We start from the raw sequence: 22340 nt of genomic DNA on the forward strand, positions 1-22340 counted from the left end.
GAAGACAGAGCGGCATAGGCAAGATGCAATAGATGGTATATACACACATATGAGATGAGTAATGTAAGATATGTAAACATTATTAAAGTAGCATTATTTAAAGTGACTAGTGATCCATTTATTAAAGTGGTCAATGATTTGAGTCTGTATGTAGACAGCAGCCTCTCTGTGTTATTGATGGCTGTTTAACAGTCTGATGGCCTTGAGATAGAAGCTGTTTTTCAGTCTCTCGGTCCCTGCTTTGATGCACCTGTACTGACCTCGCCTTCTGGATGGTAGCGGGGTGAACAGGCAGTGGCTCGGGTGGTTGTAGTCCTTGATGATCTTTTTGGCCTTCCTGTGACATCGGGTGCTGTAGGTGTCCTGGAGGACAGGTAGTTCAGCCCCGGTGATGCGTTGTGCAGATCGCACTACCCTCTGGAGAGCCCTGCGGTTGAGGGCGTTGCTGTTGCCATACCAGGCAGCGATACAGCCCGACAGGATGCTCTCAATTTTGTGCATTTGTAAAAGTTTGTTAAGAGTATTTGGTGACAAGCCAAATTTCTTCAGCCTCCTGAGGTGCGCCTTCTTCACCACGCCGTCTGTGTGGGTGGACCATTTCAGTTGGTCCGTGATGTGTACACCGAGGAACTTTCCACCTTCTCCACTACTGTCCCGTCGATGGGGTAGGGTGACCTCACCTCCTCCCTGTAGGCATCTCGTCGTTGTTGGTAATCAAGCCCACTACTGTTGTGACGTCTGCAAACTTGATGATTGAGTTGGAGGTGTGCATGGCCACGCAGTCATGGGTGAACAGGTAGTACAGGTGGGGGCTGAGCACGCACCCTTGTAGGGCCCCAGTATTGAGGATCAGCGAAGAGGAGATGTTTCCTACCTTACCACTTGGGGCAGCCCGTCAGAAAGTCCAGGACCCAATTGCACAGGGTGGGGTTGAGACCCAGGGCCTCAAGCCTAATGACCTTAGAGGGTACGAATGGTGTTCAATGCTGAGCTGTAGTCAATGAACAGTATTCTTACATAGGTATTCCTCTTGTCCAGATGGGATAGGGCAGTGTGCAGTGTGATGGCGATTGCATAGTTTGTGGACCTGTTGGGGCGGTATGCAAACTGAAGTGGGTCTAGGGTGACAGGTAAGATGATATGATCCTTGACTAGTCTCTCAAAGCACTTCATGATGACAGAAGTGAGTGCTACGAGGCGATAGTCATTTAATTTCAGTTATCTTTGCCTTCTTGGGTACAGGAACTATGGTGGCCTTCTTGAAGCATGTGGGGACAGCAGACTGGGATAGGGAGCGATTGAATACGTCCGTAAACACACCAGCCAGCTGGTCTGTACATGCGGCTAGGGATGCTGTCTGGGCCGGCAGCCTTACGAGGGTTAAAACGTTTAAATGTCTTACTCACATCGGCCACAGAGAAGGAGAGGGGGAGCCTGCAATCCTTGTGTCATTGTTCCATACAATAAATTGAATAAAACAAACTTTGCAATGTCGTGTGCCCCATAAAAAGACTGGTAGCCTTCACGTGTGTAGCTATTTTATGTTGGTCAAACAAAAAGGCTTAATTTGTAGCAAATGGAATTAGACTTCACTAAATGCAATGCAAAGTTAGTTTAATGAGAAATACGGTACAACGAGCAACCAAAAGGTAGGCTGTTTTATTTGAATGGGGTTGGGGAGAAAGTACATCACGTGTCCTCAAGAATTAGCCTAGCAAGCTAACTTCTCTAGGCTACTCCAGTCAAGACAGGCACTGTTATATGTGATGATAAATAATATTGTGGCTGCTAAAAGTTGGCTGCAGCCAAGTTGCCTTGGGTACGGCATCTCTCCTACGCAGTCTGCTCGCTGCCATCTGACCGGCCCCTCAGCAGCTGCAGCAATAGAGCAGTGCTCAGGTTAAAAAACACATATTTGAGATATCTAACGTACTTTTTAAAAACACAATTCATGCAATTCTACAACACTATACATGTCTGGAGACATGAGAATCTAGGCTATTACAAAAAAGACAGGGTAGGCTATTCTGTTGACACTGACAAACCTTCAACAATAAAAACTAGAGGAAATTATTGTCTTAAACTTTCCAGTGGCACCGTCTCACCCAATGATAAAGTCAGTGAACATGCGCACTTTTCGGGGATATGGCCGACATGCTCCACTAGTGTAAAGACATTAGTCCCTGGTGTAGCGTACTAATACGACTAAACTACACTACATGCTGAAATAATTTGAAAGGATCAATTCGGAATATATGTGACTTTTGTGTTTAACCAGTGATTGAATTTTGAAATATTGTGATAGGCTACTTTAGAAGATTCTCGCCCAGAATGACTCAAAGTTGTAATCGCTGCCAAAAGTGATTATAACTGTATTGACTCAGGGGTGTTGAACACTTAAATAAACAAGTTTACTTTTATTTTCAATACATTTTCCAAAATATCTAAAAACATATTTTCACTATGTCATTATGGGGCATTGAGTGTTGATGGTTGAGAAAGAAAATGCATTTCATGAATGTTGAATTCAGGCTGTAACACAACAAATGTAGAATAAGTCAAGGGGTCTGAATTCTTTCTGAAGACACTGGATATATTTTAAGCCAGCCTGATTGGTTGGGCCAGTATTCAATCTGGCAGAGCATCGACCCAGCCAGGCCATGCAGTGGCTTTGTCTATGCCTCACCCAGAGGGGTATATTACAATTGAAACAAGGGTTTTCTAAAGCCAGCCAGCTTCAGTTAGCTTCACATTCCAGCTCAGGCGGGCAGGTAGCCTAGTGGATAGAGCGTTGGACTTGCAAGAGAAAGGTTGCAAGATTGAATCCCCGAGCTGAAAAGGTACAAATCTGTCATCCTGCCCCTGAACAAGGCAGTTAACTCACTGGTCCGAGGCCGCCATTGAAAATAAGAATCTGTTTGTAACTGACTTGCCTAGTTAAATAAAATTAAAAAATATAAATAAAATCCATACTACGACAGTAAATATTGCTCCTCCGCCTGCCGCTAATCTAGCAGGCTTGTAGGTGCTCATGCATGTGGCTAGTCGAATGCCAAACTCTTCATTGAGACAATGCTGAAACATCAATCCATGGGCGAGTCAGTGCCACATTGTCATTTGTGCCGAAATCAAAATGAAAGAAAAGTTATGGTGTGAAATAAGCTTGAAATGACTTATCATTAATGGTGTGCTCATCAGTCCACGTGCACCTTTTTTTTACCCAAATTGTATTAAGTCATGCACAAGTTTTACTGTGTGAAGTTTCAAATGCATTCCATTATTAAATGTGCTAGGTATTTTTGCAATTTCTTTAGCACACAAACCATTTGATTAACAAAATATTTAAATCCGTAGTCTTCCTCAAATGAAGGGCATGATGACGGTCCTCAACTCGCGGCTCGGACACTTCATTCAGGGAAAATTGAGTTAGTCATGAGTTAGCCTGCCCTGGAGCAGGTTATTTCTGAAGGATTCATTGCCATAGAAATGTACCTGGCTAAAAGGTGAGCCACTTTCGTGGTACCGGTTATCCCGAGTTGAACTCAGTTAACGAAAGTTACCTCGTACGTAGGATAGGGCTCTGGTCTTTTTTCACTAACCGACACTGGTGACTCACCCGCCTCATCAACAGCCATCACGGCTGCCCCCCGGCTGAGCAGCACCTGCACCACCGTAGCCAGACCATTCCTCGCAGCGATATGAAGGGGCCTGAGGAGGAAGAGGGGAGAGATAAGGGATAGACAGTCAATAGACCACCTGGGTAAACAAATCGCTAGGTTATTAGTGTTAAACAGCCCCAGCTTCAACTCTAACTTGTCCCAACTCCTGGAGTTAGGAGTCACACAGTTTGAGAGTTGGAAAGAGCTGAGTGAGAGCTGAAGCTGGGGTTTTCTACAGTGTTGAACAGTGTCATTAATGAAAGGCTGAGTAGCTGAGATGATGGCTTACATTTGCAGTGCACCGTTTGTTGCATTGATGAGGGAGGGGTCGCTGATCTCTCCCAGGATTAACAGGGCACACATCTCATGAGCCTGCCGGAGAAAACACAATAAGTAAGTAAGCCTTGTCCAAACCAGAAAGGATCCTGCTCTATGGGCCAAACTTCTGTCCCTGTAGCGTGAGACAGCTTGATGTACCAGTTCCCCCTGGACACGACGCCAGTCTGTCGCCAGGAAACACTAAGATTAGAACATCTAGTACTCTGATGGTTAAACTCAGATGGAAACAAATCAAATCAAATTTATTTATATAGCCCTTCGTACATCAGCTGATATCTCAAAGTGCTGTACAGAAACCCAGCCTAAAACCCCAAACAGCAAGCAATGCAGGTGTAGAAGCACGGTGGCTAGGAAAAACTCCCTAGAAAAGCCAAAACCTAGGAAGAAACCTAGAGAGGAACCAGGCTATGTGGGGTGGCCAGTCCTCTTCTGGCTGTGCCGGGTGGAGATAACAGAACATGGCCAAGATGTTCAAATGTTTATAAATGACCAGCATGGTCGAATAATAATAAGGCAGAACAGTTGACACTGGAGCAGCAGCACAGTCAGGTGGACCGGGGACAGCAAGGAGTCATCATGTCAGGTAGTCCTGGGGCACGGTCCTAGGAAACACACATGCTATTTCCCTGCCACCTAATTTGTGCATTGGTATCAACAGAAATACAAATGGGCAATCTAATGGATAAAGCACTTTTTCCAATGATATGTGGATCTATCATGACTTTGACTGATGGTTTCCTGTAGAGTTGATAGAGGCCAGTTTTTAGATAACTTGTTGTGTATTTGGCTACAGTGGGTCAGAATTCTAAATAACAGAGGGTCGTGTGTCAGCTAGATATATGATGGAGTGTCTTGCCTTGCTGCGGGACTTGAGTGACCGAGTGAGTGAGTAGGGATGGGCATTTTAAATGTTTTTATTATTCGAGTACTTGCACAATTTCTTTTGAGCACCCGATTGAGTATTATTTTTAGAACACAAGACCCGCACCGGAAAATAATGTGTGCATTTATCTACAGGTAACTGACAAATAATGGAAACACTTGAGTAAATGAGGGATACAAAGTATACTGAGAGCAGGTGCTTCCACACAGGTGTGGTTCTTGAGTTAATTAAGCAATTAACATCCCATCATTCTTAGGGTCATCACAGATTATCCATTATATTGACTAGATATTCAAGTGGCCACTCTAACAATGAAAAGAAATGTCTTCAAAAATGTAAGATCAGGTGGGACCACTCAAGCCAATGACAGAACAGATACACGTGTGATCAACAGGCATGTTATAAAAGCTGCGTTTCAAACACAAAAGACACTCCCTCCTCTACTTAAGCCCTTGGGGGAATCCCCACGGCCATCTTTGCCGTCGGTCCAAACAATTAGCCAAGCAAGGGAAATTGGCAACGTAAGCCCCTCAACCCTCGTTTGTGATCGAGTGTGCAAGTGTACAATAAAGTTCACTACGGGGCCTGAAACTCCACATAATTCAATTCGCAATGATTGTAAATCCGCTAAGAAAAGTTAGCCAAAACTTAAAACCAACATCAATATGGAGAAGTCAACATACCGCTAAGTAAAAAATAATGTAAATAAGTTAGAAATTGTGGTAAAACACGTGTCAAAAAAGTAATGTTTAGTTAGCTTGCGCATACAACTTTCCCTGACATTACACTTATACATGGATATGTCCCCATAGGATGACAATGCCCCCATCCACAGGGCACAAGTGGTCACTAAATGTTTTGATGAGCATGAAAATGACATAAACCATAAGCCATGACTGTCTCAGTCACTTATGGGAGATTCTGGAACAGCGTCTTAGACACCCTTTTCCACCATCATCAACAACACACCAAATAATGGAATTTCTCACGCATCAATAGTGTTGCATCTTGTGATGGGAAGAAAAATTGATATTTACATATCTGGATATATTTTTTGTGCGGTTGTCTGTGCCTCCCCGCAGGAGGCCTTTTTCTAGGCCGTCATTGTAAATAAGAATTTGTTCTTAACTTACTTGCCTAGTTAATTAAAGGTAATAAAATGAATAATGCCATACTTGGCTTTCTGCCATAATCAGTTTAATATTGAATAATTAGTGTGCATACTCAATTATTCCAAAATGGCAGCTCGTTGTTGGAACACATATTTCCTTACTTCAATCAACCAGAGAATGTAGCTTGAGTATGTTTCCCATCCATTAGATACATTTTTAATAGGCATTTATTTCAGAGCGCAAGTGAGCGAGACAGAAGGGAAAGGGAATTTATGGAGAAGAACTGTGTGACGCTTGGCTTGGTTTCATTTTTGTTGTGCCCCGGAAAAGCACTTGTAAAAATGAAAACACCAGGGTCAAAGCAAATGAACGTTGTCTTAAAGACCAAAAAATAAATACATTCGGGATAAAATGTCATTTGCACATTACACCAAATTGTAAAAATAATAAAAATATAATCTCTGGTTAAAGATTGAGTTTTGACATGCGTTTGAGTACTCATTTGAGTTTGAGTGAGTGAGCGAGTGAGGGATCAAGCATGCGTGCTCCCACCTTGCTGCAGGCCAGGTGAAGGGCGGTGTTGTCGTTGACATCCAGCAGGGTCAGGTCTGCCTTGGCCTGGTGCAGCAGGACCTCTGTTGGGTTAACACATCTCTAACAATTACACAATCATCAGTCTCATCATCATCGTCAAGCTGCAGAACAGTCCTTCCCCCAGTTGCTATAGTTACTATCAGTTCATAAATACATGTAATAAATTAATATAAAATAAAACAAATGACATATCAAACGAATAAGACTAAATGTTCAGTTTTCATATTTACTAGATCAATGATCACATTTCCTCATCTCTGGTCACTCACCGACGGCTGCAGTCTGTCCGTTGTTGGCAGCAACCATCAACGCGGAGTGTCCGGTGGTGTCCACCGCATTGACCTCTGCCCCCTGAACCAGGGCCAGCTGCAGCCCGGCCACACTCTCTGAATAGGCAGCTGCGTGCAACGGGGTCCTTCAGGCACAGCCCAGGTCAGCCAGAACCAGGCAGACAGACAGGTAAGCAACAGTGGCAAGCTGCAATACACTAGACTAGAAGGATCACTGTACGAAAATGCATAGGAAGAAACTCAAAATAAACATGACACGCACCTTCCTTTGGCATCTCTGATGTTCACCATCTGAGTTCCAACGGTCTCTACCAGTAGTTCAGCAGCACCATCATGGCCATTTATTCTGGAAAGGAGCAAGAAAACATCCTCCAGCTCTCTTATCAAAAAGGAGAACAACATTCTGATGGATTTAATGCCAGAGCTGATCAACTGATAGAAGAATACAGAAACCAGAAGTAGTGCCGTTTGATTATAAATGCACTATGCATTATGTGGGTTGAATTCTGTAACAGAATAAAACAATAAATAAAAGTATTATGATGGTAGTGACTGCCCATTACTACTGATCACTTATTTACCATAATTTATTCACATGACTTTAATAAAATATTTCAGTTGTGTATATTACATTTATTTTACAAGATGATTATTATTTAATTCCATCATCTCATCTCTATAGAGCTGCAGTATATGCTGTCTGACAAAATCTTATTTGAGTAGTTCTTCAAAGTAAATAAGGCATACTTTTGAGACTGCTGAATACCAACTATCAATCACTTACAGTTTCCCAACTCCGGTCCTCCAGTACCCCCAAAAGTACACATCCAAATCTCGAGCTTTGATAACAAAATAGATCAGTTGTTGAAGCACTTGCGAGGCACAGCTGAGCATAAATTAAAATAATTTGCTTTTTTATTTGACTGGACTGATGATACCTGCATCTCATGGTGCTTTCAAAACAACTGGGAACTCTGAAAAAAGGAGGCCAAATCAGGATGCCTGTGAACTTCAGGTCAGAAAGTCGAAGTTCTAGAAAGATGCCAGAGTTTCCAAGTTGGATGACCATTCAAACCGATTTTTCCCCAGTCGGATCTCGTTTTTCCCACTATAGTTCCCAGTTGTCTTTAACGCACTTAAGTCGGAAATGTCAGAATTCACAGTTGTTTTGAACAGGCATTAGTCTCAGTGGAGTGAGGGAGAGAACAGCAGAGGGTCCACCTCTCACCGGTCCCTGCTCTTTCTTCCTTTCCTCTGGGTGAGACTGATCAGAGAGGGGACAACGTCTACCACCTGATGTACAAACTGAAGTCGCACTGCATCTGCCTCATGCAAATTCATATTATTCCTATGACCAGGGAAAGTGGAATTCTCCTCCATATTCAAATAGCTGCTAATACTAAAAATGCAGGGCTATCGATAGACTTGGCTACTCATTCATTGCAGTTAGAGTGGCAGTAGAGAGAGAAGCGCGCTGTGTTTGTAATAGTGTTGAATACAAAGTGCTGACAGTGATGAATACAAACTTAAACATGAACTCACACATAAAAAACAGTAGCTCTTTGCTGTAATCTTTGACAGTCTTTCTGTGGTCATGGTTTTAAAAGTTATTCAATCTTACGTAGGCTAGTATCAAACTTTGCTGTGGCTGTGGAAGCTGCAGTTAGCTCAAATCACTATGCCTGTCCGATTGAGTAGGTGCACTCAATCTAGCCACAGATCTCCCGGTCATCCAGGTAGGCAGAGTTTGTCTTTTCAGACAAATCAAATAGTTCAAAATGGGAACACTTTGCCTACCCGGTGCACAGGGCTTCTGATTGAAATACACCTCCAGCCAACATCGCAACACGGAAAAGAGAAGGGAAAAAAAGAGCTGATGGCTTTATCGTCGGCTTTTCTACACAAATGTTTGCTGATTGACTGTGATTGACTAGGAATGCCTTGAAGATCGACCAGTCTATCGTGATTGACTAGGAATGCCTTGAAGATCGACCAGTCTATCGTGATTGACTAGGAATGCCTTGAAGATCGACCAGTCTATCGTGATTGACTAGGAATGCCTTGAAGATCGACCAGTCTATCGTGATTGACTAGGAATGCCTTGAAGATCGACCAGTCTATCGTGATTGACTAGGAATGCCTTGAAGATCGACCAGTCTATCGTGATTGACCGGTTGGTGACCACTAATGTTGAATACTGGCCTGTTGGAAACTACAACTCCCTACTACTGTGCACAGTCCAGGTTTGATCTGATTTCTAAAAGAGAAACTGCAGTGAGAAAATGCACGTTGAGCTCACAGAAAAAAACTAAATGGAATAAAAATAATTGAACAGATGTTGGTCGATAAATTAGCAACATTTCAGTTAATCACTCAGCACTACCTAGAAAGGCAGGGGGAACCAGTCGTGATACTCACAGAGCACAGTGCAATGGGGTGAAGGGGTTTCCTTCCTGTATGCTAAAAGGTTTGTGGTCAAGAAAAACATCCAAACAGTCCTCGTGCCCTGAAAGAGAAAAAAGATGAGTCAGACAACGGTTCACAGTTTAGGAGCAACGAGTTCTCTCCATGCCAGAAAGCCAAATCCTATACTTTGTGAGTTATTCACCAGGGTTATTTGTAGCCCCTCCATGAAGGCATGTCTCACCGTGGTAGGCTGCCCAGTGGGCGGGGGTGTATCCGCTGTAGTCCAACAAGGAGTCCAGGGGGTCGGTGCTTGTGGCACCCTGCAGCAGGCTGCGCAGGAGCTCCATGTGGCCGCAGGAGGAGGCCAGGTGCAGGGGTGTGCGTCCCCGGGACTCCCTGCACAGAGCAGAGGCCCCGTGCTCGAGCAGGGCCGACACACAGTCCTCACAGCCCATCGCCGCCTGGAGGAAGAGACAAAACAGTTACAGGGGATGAACCCATCACTGCCAAGAGGAAGGAAGGACAGAAGGAGAAAAGAGAAAGGAAAGAGAAGAGAGAGCGCGCCGCGAGACGGAGAGAGTGCCGCGAGACAGAGATAGCGAAAGAGAAGAACAGATGAAAGGCATAAGTGTTTCGAACCACCACAGTAGGTTGGGCAAGGTAAGACATTATATACACATGGTGGAGAAACTCACAGCTCTGTGTAGAGCAGTGCGGCCTCTCTTGTCAGCGGTGTCAGCCCCGGCTCCCTTCTCCAGCAAGATGTGGACACAGTCAGTGTGACTACCCAGAGCTGCCAGCATCAGAGCCGTCCTGCACACACACAAGGTTAAACAGGGAACACTATTAGATCATTGTTGTAAAAAAAAAAAAAAAAGCTGACATTGTAGGAAACTAGAAAATCCTCTGTCCTTCCATTCTAGTGGGTGCACATAATGGTCAATAAATGAATGAGTCACTCACTGTCCCTGTATGTCGACAATATCGATGACGTCAGCCTTCTCTCCTCGGTTGACCAGCATGAGCAGACAGTCTGTTTGGCCATTGGAAGCTGGAGGAGGTGAAGGAGACTGTCAAATTTTGAGACAAGCACATACAATGAAGAGCAGAGAGAACACAACACAGAGAGGAGTGAAAATATGAACATGTGCTCAAACATATACAAACACCAAGAGGATGAGAATCCAACAACCACCCAATAGAGTGCAACATACACACACACCTGCGACATGAAGCGGGGTCCACTTGCGGCGGCGCTCCTTGAGGTGGCAGGAGGCCCCGTGGGACAGCAGTACCTCCACGCACTGAGCATGTCCCCGCTGCGCTGCCAGGTAGAGGGCGGTGTGCCCCCCCGCGTCCCGAACATCCAGACTCACCAGCGTCTCAGACAACACCCCCAAAGCCTCACAGTGACCATTATACGCCTGGATGAGGGAAAAGGGCAGGGGATACAAGACTGTGAGAATGGCAGTGGGTCACTGTGTTAATGGGATATTTATTTCACTCCAACTTCAAAACCATCACCTCATAACAGTGTGAGAATGGGGGTCATGCGGATAAATGTCAATGAATTGGGTGACTGTGTTAAATGGATAGTTCACTCCAACTTTGAACTGGCACTGTAGAACAAAGAGAGGGCCGTAATAAAACTAATGTAACAGGCTAATCAGAAGTTAAACCAATAGACAGTACAATGAAACAGAACGTCGGCCAGAGGAAACGAGGCTAAGCAGGTGTACTGTACTCACGGCTAAGTGCAAAGGGCTAACTGGAACACTGCTCTCCACGTCTCCCAGACAGTTGAAAGACATCTCCAAGAGCTGGGGAACAGAGGGACAAAGGGAGGAGTTTGCAACCTGTACATACCATTTATTAAGATCACTGCACTTCCCAAAGGAAGCCAGAAAACGGTACACATTCATCTGAGTTTATCCCTCTCAAGAGGAAGCAACAGTAAATGCTGTACCGACACTTTACCAAAAGCCAATCTCAACACTTAAAAAGGGGTGGCTGAAAAGACAACGTAATTACAAAGGCCATTACCAGTTCCAAAGCCTTTCATTTCAGAACCATTTTGAAGTACAACTTTGGATGCATCTCAATACTCTAAATTAATATATTTTCCTCTTCTTTATCTGCACTGATCTGAAATCAACAGCCTAGTGAACGCAATATGGTTGGATGTCTACTAGGACTTTGCAGTCACTTGTCCTGTTGTTTCATAGTGCAGACGAAGACGAGGAGGGTAATGCTCTATTGAAAAGACACCATGATTCAGTCTCATCTTTCCCGGTATGTCTGTAGCACGCACACACTGGTAGTCCCTCCTCCTACTGACTCACCAGCTCCAGGTTCTGCTTGTTTCCGTGGGCTGCTGCATAGTGGACTGCGCTGTAACCCTTGGTGTTCCTCAGAGCTGGGTCAGCCCCATTATCCAGCAGATACTCTAAACAACTACACATACAAAGGGGGAGAGGACAGACATGTTGGTTATGTCAACCAACAAACTGTTGGATACACAACTACATTAACACAGAAAATAACGGTGAAAGGTCAATCAACAAGCCGTCAAATACATGGGCAGGTTAACCTTAACTGCAAACCATTGCCAAAAATAATACATTTCTAAATGGTTCCCATCTTCTGAGAAAGAAAAATGTCAGGGCTTGGTTCGACTGTTTCTATCAAACATAAGACATGCAGACTACATTTTTTTTTTTGCCTTTATTTAACTAGGCAAGTCAGTTAAAAACAAATTCTTATTTTCAATGACAGCCTGTTCAGGGGCAGAACGACAGATTTGTACCTTGACCGCTCAGGGATTTGAACTTGCAAACTTCCGGTTACTAGTCCAACGCTCTAACCACTAGGCTACCCTGTCATGGTATGGGACTTACAAAAAGGCCTCCTTGGCCCTCTCCTCACTATGGTGTCCAACTGAGTAATGTCTGTCCACTCTGAAACAAAAACAAGATGTCAGTCAAATTTTGGTTTGGTATCGTTTAGCCCCCCCCTGTGTGTGTTATCTGTGTGCCTCACCGGCGGAAGGTCTGCGAGGCAGCGGCATAGTGCAGGGGGCTGCAGCCCTTCTGGTCCAGCTCGTTCACCTCGGCACCAGCACTCACCAGGGAAACCGTGCACTGGTAGCTCCCATTCGCCGCAGCGTAGTGCAAAGGAGTTCTGCCATGGGAGACGGGAGAGAGAAGTCACACACAGGAGAAGAGAATTCAATAGAATTCACTGAATGACAAAAACATTGCGGGGAAAAACACATTTGTTGAATTCTAGAATGAGACCACACCTTCCCAATGTGTCCTTGTTACTCAAGTCGGCACCACTGCTCAACAGCAAGTTAAGACATTCAACGTTTCTGCCATCAAAGAGAGAAGAGAAATACAAATGAAACGATTTTACAACCACTACCAAAAAGCCCACTCTTCATTCAAAATGTGTGTGCACGGGTATGGGTACGCGCGCTCACCCTCCAGAGGCGGCGGCGTGCAGGCAGGTCCTCCCCGAGCTGTCTGGGGTGTTTATGTCAAACCCGGCTGACAGCACGTGCTCATTGCTCAGAGATGATACAATGCTGTACAGCTGACCTGCAGAAAGCACAACACAAAACGGGAAGTGATGTCATACGTGGTGACCACATTGGTCTGTTTCCTAACATGACACTGAATGAGGAAAAGCAAGAAGTTAAAGAATGTGTTGTATGTAAATGCCCTCTCACATTCTATCTGATAGAGCACTACTTAGGTCAATTTGAATGTACACCTCCATGACACTTGATTAGTTTCAATCATACAGTTTCCATGGCTGTGTCTAAAGGCTTACCTGAGGAGAGTAACTTGCGACAACAGTCTGAAAACCCGTAGAGCACAGCCAAATGCAATGGAAACATCCCATTAATCCCTTGCCTAGAGAGAGCAAGGAGAGCGATAGAGGAATATATGAGACCGGGAAGGAGATAGTGCTGACAGCAGCTTCTCAAATATGTAACACACAATGAACAAAAACACAGTTCCTTTGGAAAGTATTCAGACCCCTTGACTTTTTCCACATTTTGTTACGTTACAGCCTTATTCTAAAATGGATTAAATACAACCATTTCCTCAGCAATCTACACACAATACTCCATAATGCGAAAACAGGTATAGAAATTTTAGCATACATGTAAACAAAAAACAGAAATACCTTATTTACATAAGTATTCAGACCCTTTGCTATGAGATTTGAAACTGAGCTCGGGTGCATCCTGTTTCCAGTGATCATCCTTGAGATGCTTCTACAACTTGGGAGTCCATCTGTGGTAAATTCAAATGATTGGACATGATTTGGAAAGGTACACACCTGTCTATATAAGGTCCCACAGTTGACAATCCATGTCAGAGCAAAAAACAAGCCATGAGGTCAAAGGAATTGTCTGTAGAGCTCAGAGACAGGTTTGAACCAATCAGGCCTTTATGGAAGAGTGGCCAGATGAAAGCCACTCCTCAGTAAAAGGCACATGACAGCCCACTTGTTTGCCAAAAGGACGCAGAACATGAGAAACAAGATTCTCTGGTCTGATGAAACCAAGATTGAACTCCTTGGCCTGAATGCGAAGCTTCACGTCTGGAGGAAACCTGGCACAATCCCTACAGTTAAGCATGGTGGTGGCAGCCTTATGCTGTGGGGATGTGTTTCAGTGACTGGGAGACTAGTCAGGATCAAGTACAGAGAGATCCTTGATGAAAACCTGCTCCAGAGCGCTCCAGACCTCAGACTGGGGCAAAGGTTCACCTTCCAAAAGGACAACAACCCTAAGCTCACAGTCAAGACAACGCAGGAGTGGCTTCGGGACAAGTCTCTGAATGTCCTTGAGTGGCCAGAGCCCAGACTTGAACCCGATCTAACAACTCGAGAGACCTAAAAATAGATGTGCAGTAACGCTCCCCATCCAACCTGACAGAGCTTGAGAGAATCTTCAGAGAGGAATGGGAGAAACTCCCCAAATACACTTGTGCCAAGCTTGTAGTATCGTCATACCCAAGAAGATTTGAGGCTGTAATTGCTGTCAAAGTTGCTTCAAGAAAGTAAAGGGTCTGAATACTTATGTAAATGTGAAATTACATGTTTATATTTTATATATTAGCAAGAAAAATATAAAGAACAGTTTTTGCTTTGTAATGATGGGGTATTTTATGTAGCTTGAGAGAAGAAAATGATTTAATCAATTTTAGAATAAGGCTGTAACCTAACAAAACATGGAAAAAGTCAAGGGGTCTGAATACTTTCCAGAGACGCTGTATGAACGAAATATGCAATAATTACAAAGATTTTACTGCGTTTAAGTTCATATGAGGAAATCAGTCAATAGAAATCAATTCATTAGGCCCGAATCTATGGATTTCACGACTGGGAATACAGATATGCTCCTGTTAGACACAGAAACGTTAAAAGAAATGGACCTCACAATGGGCCTTAGGAGCTCGTCACAATATTTCTGTGCATTCAAATTGCCATCGATAAAATGTAATTGTGTTTGTTGTCAGTAGCTTATGCCTGCCTGCCCATACCATAACCCCACCACGGGGCACTCTTGACAACGTGGACATCAGTAAACCACTCGCCCACATGCCGTCATACACGTGGTCTGCGGTTGTGAGGCTGGTTGGACGTGCGGCCATAGTCTCTAAAATTATGTTGGTGGCAACTTACGGTAGAGAAATTAACATGCAATTTTCTGGCAACAGGTCTGATGGACATTCCTGCTGTCAGCATGCCAACTGCATGCTCCCTACAAACTTGAGACATCTATGGCATTGTGTTGTGTGACAAAACGGCACATTATAGAGTGACCTTTAATAATGTTGTTTAATCAGCTTCTTGATATTCCACACCTGTCAGGTGGATGGATTCGCTTGGCAAAGGAGAAATGCTAAACCAACATGTATATAAACAAAAGTTGTGCACAACATTTTTGAGGAAAACTCAGCTCATGAAAAGTGGCGCCAACGATTTACATGCGTTTATATTTTTGTTCAGTGTAGGAGAGATTTGAGTTTTGCTGCTAGTTTTGTTGAGAGGTCCATTATGTTGCATAAGTAATGTGAGAGCTGATCCTCTGAAATTCAGAAGAGACATTCTGCTTTTGCCATAAAGAACGTCTACAGTGGATTTCTGTGTCTGTTCCGTCACTCACCTGTGTGTGTGTGTGTGTGTGTGTGTGTGTGTGTGTGTGTGTGTGTGTGTGTGTGTGTGTGTGTGTGTGTGTGTGTGTGTGTGTGTGTGTGTCTCTCTCACCTGGCCGTGTCAGCACCATTAGTCATCAGGGTGCTGATCAGCAGCTCGTGGCCGTGCTTAGCAGCAACGTGAAGAGGAGTATTGCCATATTTATCTACACAGTCGATCTCCCCACCTGCACACAGAGGAGAGAGGGGATGTGGTCGGGACAGAGGAAAATTGCACAATATTGTTTTTGACACAGCTATGAGAAGCTATGTGGCTGTTGGAGTTGGTGGTTGCTATGGGCTGGTGGGGATGAGTGTTGGGTATGTTTGGGTGGTGCACTTCAATAGAAGTTTGTTACCCAAAATACTGCAGGCACTTTTCACAAACACCCTATCATTGTGTAGTGTGTGATAATGTTGTATTCATTTTTATAATATTGCAAATATTACTATTATTTTGGATGTGTGTGTGTGGTTACCGTTTTGGATAAGGATTTGTGAGCGAGTGAAGCGCCCGTGAATAGCGGCCATGTGCAAAGGACTCTTCCCTTCTTTACTCTGTGAGAGAAAAAGAGAACACACAAAAACAGTTCATTGTTAGGTAAATAATTAAGTTATCTTAAACCTGTTGACTGAGACCGCGTCCCAAACGGCATTCCATATACGCACATATAATGTACTAATATTGAGTTGCACCCCCTTTTGCTCTCAGAAGAGCCTCATTTTGTTGGGGCATGGATTCTACAAGGTGTCAAGTGTTCCACAGGGATGCTGGCCCATGTTGATTCCAATGCCTCCCACAATTGTGTCAAGTAGGCTGGAGGACATTTGGGACGGTGGACCATTCTTGATACACACGGGAAACTGTTGAGCGTGAAGAAGAAAAACGTTGTGCCTTGATGACACCTACCACCCTACAAAGTTCTAAGGCACTTAAATCTTATGTCTTGCCCATTCACCCTCTGAATGGCACCCATACATGTCTCAAGCTTAAAAATATTTTTTTAACTTGTCTCCCCATCATCTACATTGATTGAAGAGGATTTAACAAGTGACATCAATAAGGGATCTTAGCTTTCAAATGGTTAGTCCATGTCATAGTAAGAGCAGGTGTTCCGAATGTTTTTTACACATTGTGCTTGTGTATATACACTACCGGCGTACAGAGACCCATTATCAGCAACCATCACTCCTGTGTTCCAATGGTACGTTGTGTTAGCTAATCCAAGTTTATCATTTTGAAAAGGCTAATTGAAAGCCCTTTTGCAATTATGTTAGCATAGCTGACAACTGTTGTGCTAATTAAAGAAGCAATAAAACTGGCCTTCTTTAGACTAGTTGAGTATCTGGAGCGTCAGCATTTGTGGGTTAGAATAAAGGCTCGTCAACGGCGAAGAAGTGATTCCGGGATGCTGGCCTTCTAGGCAGAGTTGCAAAGAAAAAGCCATATCTCAGACTGGCCAATAAAAATAAAAGATTAAGATGGGCAAAAGAACAGAGACACTGGACAGAGGAAGATTGGAAAAAAGTGTTATGGACAGACGAATCTAAGTTTGAGGTGTTCGGATCACAAAGAAAAACACTCACGAGATGCAGAAAAAATGAAAAGAAGCTTGAGGAGTGTTTGACACCATCTGTCAAGCATGGTGGAGGCAAAGTCATGGTCTGGGGGTGCTTTGGTGGTCATAAAGTGGGAGATTTGAACAGTGTAAAAGGGATCTTGAAGAAGAAATGCTATCACTCAATTTGAGTCCAATTCCATACCCTGTGGACAGCGCTTAATTGGAGACAATTTCCTCCTACAACAGGACAATGTCCCAAAGCACAGCTCCCAACTACGCAATAACTATTTAGGGAAAAAGCAGTCAGCTGGTATTCTTTCTATAATGGAGTGGCCAGCACAGTCACCGGATCTCTTGAGCTGTTGTGGGAGCAGCTTGACTGTATGGTGCGTAAGAAGTGCCCATCAAGCCAATCCAACTTGTGGGAGGTGCTTCAGGAAGCATGGGGTTGAATCTGGTTAAATCTCTTCAGATTACCTCAACAAATTGATAACTAGAATGTCAAAGGTCTGCAAGGCTGTAATGGCTGCAAATGGAGGATTCTTTGACAAAAGCTAAGTTTGAAGGACACAATTATTTCTATTTCAAAAAATCATTATTTATAACCATTTCAACGTCTTGACTATATTTCCTATTCATTTTGCAACTCATTTCATGGAAAACAAGGACATTTCTAAGTGACCCCAAACTTCTGAACGCTAGTATATATACAGTGGGCTCCAAAATTACTGGCACTGGCAATGCACAAACAATGCTTAAACAAATATAAACAATATAATTATTGGGATAAAATCAAAATACCAACATGTGAGAAATACTGTACTTTATTAATGTTTCAATGGAACCAAACCAAATTATTTATTGATTTAATTAAAAATCTGTCTTCCAAATCATGGTTTCACAATTAATGGCACTCTTAAAGATTATTGTAAATAACATCTACCAAAATTAAACCACAAATTAAACTCCATGTATTTAAGTTTATCTAAGTCTTAAGGAACTATATTGAGCCATTACATCACTTCCTGTTTCACTAGGGCATCAAAATGAGGCAACAGCCATGCAACATCCCTTTGTCATCCAACACTATGAAGAAAACAATAGAACTGTCAGTTCAAAAGAGACCGATGGTCGTAGACTTCATAAATCTAGAAATGGCTCCAAGAAGATCCACAAACGATTGAATATACCACTGAGCACTGTCAGGGCAATTATTAGAACATTCAAAAGACATGGAACAGTTGAAAACCTCACGGGTAGAGGACAAATGCATTTTGCCCCCCAGGATGGGGAGGAGGGCGGTGAGAGAAGCAACAAAATCCCCAAGAATCACTGAAAGAATTGCAGGCCTTGGTGGAGTCTTTGGGTCACCAGGTTTCAAAAAGCACCATTAGACGCTACCTCCACATCCACATGCTCTTTGGAAGGTTTGCCAGAAGAAAGCCCTTAATGACCCCAAGACACAGACGTAAGCGCTTGGAGTTTGCCAAACATCGTTTAAATTATGACTGGAAGAAGGTGCTCTGGTCAGATGAGACCAAAATTGAACTTTTTGTCAGATACAGATTTGCATGTTTGGCGTCGAAACAGAGATGCATACAAGGAGAGGCACCTCATGCCCACGGTGAAATATGGAGGGGGGGCAGTGATGTTTTGGGGCGGTTTCAATTCCAGAGGTCCAGGGGCACTGGTTAAGATTGATGGCATAATGAATTCTGCCAAGTATCAGGCAATTTTGGCTGACAATCTGGTTCCCTCTGGCAGAAGGCTGGGACTTGGCCGTAGGTGGACTTTCCAACAAGACAATGACCCAAAACATACCTCAAGATCCACACAAAAATGGTTATGTGAGAACAAAATCCATGTTCTGCCATGGCCATCTCAGTCGCCGGACCTCAATCCAATCGAATACCTGTGGGCTGAGTGGAAGAGGGCAGTTGATAAAAGCAAACCCAATAATGTGAAGGATCTTGAAAGGATCTGCATAGAGAAATGGTCCAAAATCCCTCCAAATGTGTTCCTTAACCTTGTCAAACATTACAGGAAAACACTATGCTGTTATCCTTGCCAGAGGTGGTTGCACTAAGTACTAAATGAGGAGCGTCAATAATTATGAAACCTTGAATTTGGTTACATTTATTTTGTATTAAATAATTGAATGATTTTGGTTGTTTCCATTGAAACATTAATAAAGTACAGTATTTCTCACGTTGGTATTTTGAGTTTCTCTATAATTATATTGTTTGTATTTTTAAGTATTGTTTGTGCATTGCCAGTCAGGGGTGCCAGTAATTTTGGAGCCCACTGTACATACACACACACAGTGCATTCAGAAAGTATTTAGACCCTTGACTTGAACATTTTGTTTCGTTACAGCCTTATTTGGAAATTCATTAAAACGACAAAGCAGAAACAGGTTTAGACATTTTTGCAAATGTAAAAAAAAATACAACAGGAACTACTACATTTACATAAGTAATCAGACTTTTTACTCAGTACTTTGTTTAAGCACTTTTGGCTGCGATTACAGCTGAGTCTTCTTGGGTATGACGCTACAAGCTTGGCACACCTGTATTTGGGGAGTTTCTCCCATTTATCTCTGCAGATCCCCTCGAGCTCTGTCAGGTTGGATAAGGAGCATCGCTGCACAGCTATTTTCAGGTCTCTCCAGAGATGTTACATCGGGTTCAAGTCCGGGCCACTCAAGAACATTCAGAGACTTGCCCCAAAGCCACTCCTGCATTGTCTTAGCTGTGTGCTTAGGGTTGTTGTCCTGTTGGAAGATGAACCTTAGCCCCAGTCTGAGGTCCTGAGTGCCCTGGAGCAGGTTTTCATCAAGGATCTTTCTGTATTGCACACTGTTCATCTTTTCCTCATTCCTGACGAGTCTCCCAGTCCCTGCCACTGAAAAACAACCTCAGAGCATGATGCTGCCACCACCATGCTTCACCATAGGGATGGTGCCAGGTTTCCTCCTGGTGACGCTTGACATTCAGGCCAAAGACTCCAATCTTGGTTTCATCAAACTAGAGAATTTTGTTTCTCATCGTCTGAGTCTTTAGGTGCCTTTTGGCTAACTCCAAGATGGTTGTCCTTCTGGAAGGTTCTCTAATCTCCACAGAGGAACCCCGGAGCTCTGTCAGAATGACCATCGGGTTCTTGGTCACCTCCCTGACAAGGTCTCTTCTCCCCGATTGCTCAGTTTGGCCGGGAAGCCAGCTCTTGGAAGAGTCTTGGTGGTTTCAAACTTCTTCCATTTGAGAATGATGGAGGCCACTGTGTTCATGGGGATCTTCAATGCTGCAGAAATGTTTTGGTACCTTTCCCCAGATCTGTGCCTCGACACACTCCTGTCTCAGCTCTACGGACAATTCCTTTGACCTCATGGCTTGGTTTTTGCTCTGACATAAACTGTCAACAGTGGGACCTTATATAGACAGGTGTGTGCCATTCCAAATCATGACCAATCAATTGAATTTACCACAGGTCAAATCCAATCAAGCTGTCGTAACATCAAGGATGATCAATGGAAACAGGATGCACCTGAGCTCAATTTCGAGTCTCATAATAAAGGGTCTGACTACTTAAAAATACAGTTAATTTGTAATAGATTTGCTCAAATTAACAAAAACCTTTTTTCGAAATGTCTTTATTATAGTATTGTGTAGATTTGTAAGAATTTAAAAAAATCCATTTTAGAATAAGGCTGTAAAGTAACAAAATGTGGAAAAGGGGAATGGGTCTGAATACTTTCCGAATGCACTGTATATACAGTACCAGTCAAAAGTATGGACACACCTACTCATTCAAGGGTTTTTCTTTATTTTTTACTATTGTCTACATTGTAGAATAACAATATAGACATCAAAACTTTGAAATAACACGAAATTAAGAGGTAACCAAAAACGTGCTACAAATCTAAATATATGTTATATTTGAAATTATTCAAAGTAGCCTCCCTTTGCCTTGATGACAGCTTTGCACACCGTGGCATTCTCTCAGCCAGCTTCATGAGGTAGTCACCTGGAATGCATTTCAATTAACAATTGTGCCTTGTTAAAGGTCCATTTGTGGAATTTATTTCCTGCGTTTGGGCCAATCAATTGTGTTGTGACAAGATAGGTAGGGGTGGTATACAGAAGATAGGCCTATTTGGTAAAATACCAAGTCCAAATCATGGCAACTCTAATAAGCAAAGAGAAATTACAGTCCATCATTACTTTAAGACATGAAGACATGCGGAAAAATTCAATAACATTGAAAGTTTCTTCAAGAGCAGTCGCAAAAACCATCAAGCGCTATGATGTAACTGGCTCTCATGAGTACTGCCACAGGAAAGGAAGCCTCTGCTGCAGGGGTTAAGTTCATTAGAGTTAACTTCACTTCAGATTGCAGCTCAAATAAATGCTTCATAGTTCAAGTAACAGACACATTTCTACATCAACTGTTCAGAGGACACTGCGTGAATCAGGCCTTTGTGGTCAAATTGCTGCAAAGAAACAGCTACCAAAGAACTCCAATAAGAAGAGACTTGCTTGGGCCAAGAAACACGAGCAATGGCCATTAGACTGGTGGAACTCTGTCCGTTGGTCTGATGAGTTCGAATTTGAGATTTTTAGTTTCAACTGCAGTCTTTGTGAGACGCAGAGTTGGTGAACAGATGATCTCGGCATGTGTGGTTCCCACCGTGAAGCATGGAGGAGATGTGATGGTGCATTTTCTGGTGACACTGCCAGTGATTTATTTAGAATTCAGGGCACACTTAACCAGCATGGCTACCACAGCATTCTGCAGCTATAAGTCATCCCATCTGGTTTGCGCTTAGTGGAACTATTATTTGGTTTTCAACAGGGCAATGACCCAACACACCTACAGGCAAAGTAAGGACTATTTCACCAAAGAGAGTCATACAACAGATTCTCAATTGGATTGAGGTCTGGGCTTCGACTAAGCCATTCCAAGACATTTAAATGTTTCCCCTTAAACCACTCGAGTGTTGCTTTAGCAGTATGCTTAGGGTCATTGTCCTGCTGGAAGGTGAACCTCCGTCACAGTCTAAAATCTCTGGAAGACTGAGGTTTCCCTCAAGAATTTCCCTGTATTTAGCGCCATCCATAATTCCTTCAATTGGGACCAGTTTCCCAGTCTCTGTAGATGAAAAACATCCTCACAGCATGATGCTGCCACCACCATGTTTCACTGTGGGGATGCTGTTCCTGGGGTGATGGGAGGTGTTGGGTTTGCACCAGACATAGCGTTTTCCTTGATGGCCAAAAAGCTACA

General features: G+C 43.3%; 1 protein-coding gene across 1 annotated transcript in view; it reads right to left on the bottom strand.

Moving 5' to 3' along the window:
* The window catches only part of LOC124031017 (serine/threonine-protein phosphatase 6 regulatory ankyrin repeat subunit C-like), a 37920-nt gene that overhangs the window by 8092 nt on the left and 7488 nt on the right, over positions 1-22340 (bottom strand). Inside the window, exons 9-27 of the mRNA XM_046342080.1 lie at positions 15975-16053; positions 15569-15683; positions 13118-13200; positions 12765-12882; positions 12585-12653; positions 12323-12463; positions 12181-12240; positions 11626-11737; positions 11032-11103; positions 10506-10707; positions 10247-10334; positions 9979-10096; positions 9525-9744; positions 9296-9383; positions 7140-7223; positions 6857-7002; positions 6546-6628; positions 3949-4031; positions 3617-3708 (exon numbers count right to left, since the gene is read on the bottom strand). Of these exons, the coding sequence (XP_046198036.1) occupies positions 3617-3708; positions 3949-4031; positions 6546-6628; positions 6857-7002; positions 7140-7223; positions 9296-9383; positions 9525-9744; positions 9979-10096; positions 10247-10334; positions 10506-10707; positions 11032-11103; positions 11626-11737; positions 12181-12240; positions 12323-12463; positions 12585-12653; positions 12765-12882; positions 13118-13200; positions 15569-15683; positions 15975-16053 (2053 nt within the window). The remainder of the gene's footprint in view (positions 1-3616; positions 3709-3948; positions 4032-6545; positions 6629-6856; positions 7003-7139; positions 7224-9295; positions 9384-9524; positions 9745-9978; positions 10097-10246; positions 10335-10505; positions 10708-11031; positions 11104-11625; positions 11738-12180; positions 12241-12322; positions 12464-12584; positions 12654-12764; positions 12883-13117; positions 13201-15568; positions 15684-15974; positions 16054-22340) is intronic.

Source organism: Oncorhynchus gorbuscha, linkage group LG03, assembly GCF_021184085.1.
Source record: "Oncorhynchus gorbuscha isolate QuinsamMale2020 ecotype Even-year linkage group LG03, OgorEven_v1.0, whole genome shotgun sequence".
Classification (NCBI taxonomy): domain Eukaryota; kingdom Metazoa; phylum Chordata; class Actinopteri; order Salmoniformes; family Salmonidae; genus Oncorhynchus; species Oncorhynchus gorbuscha.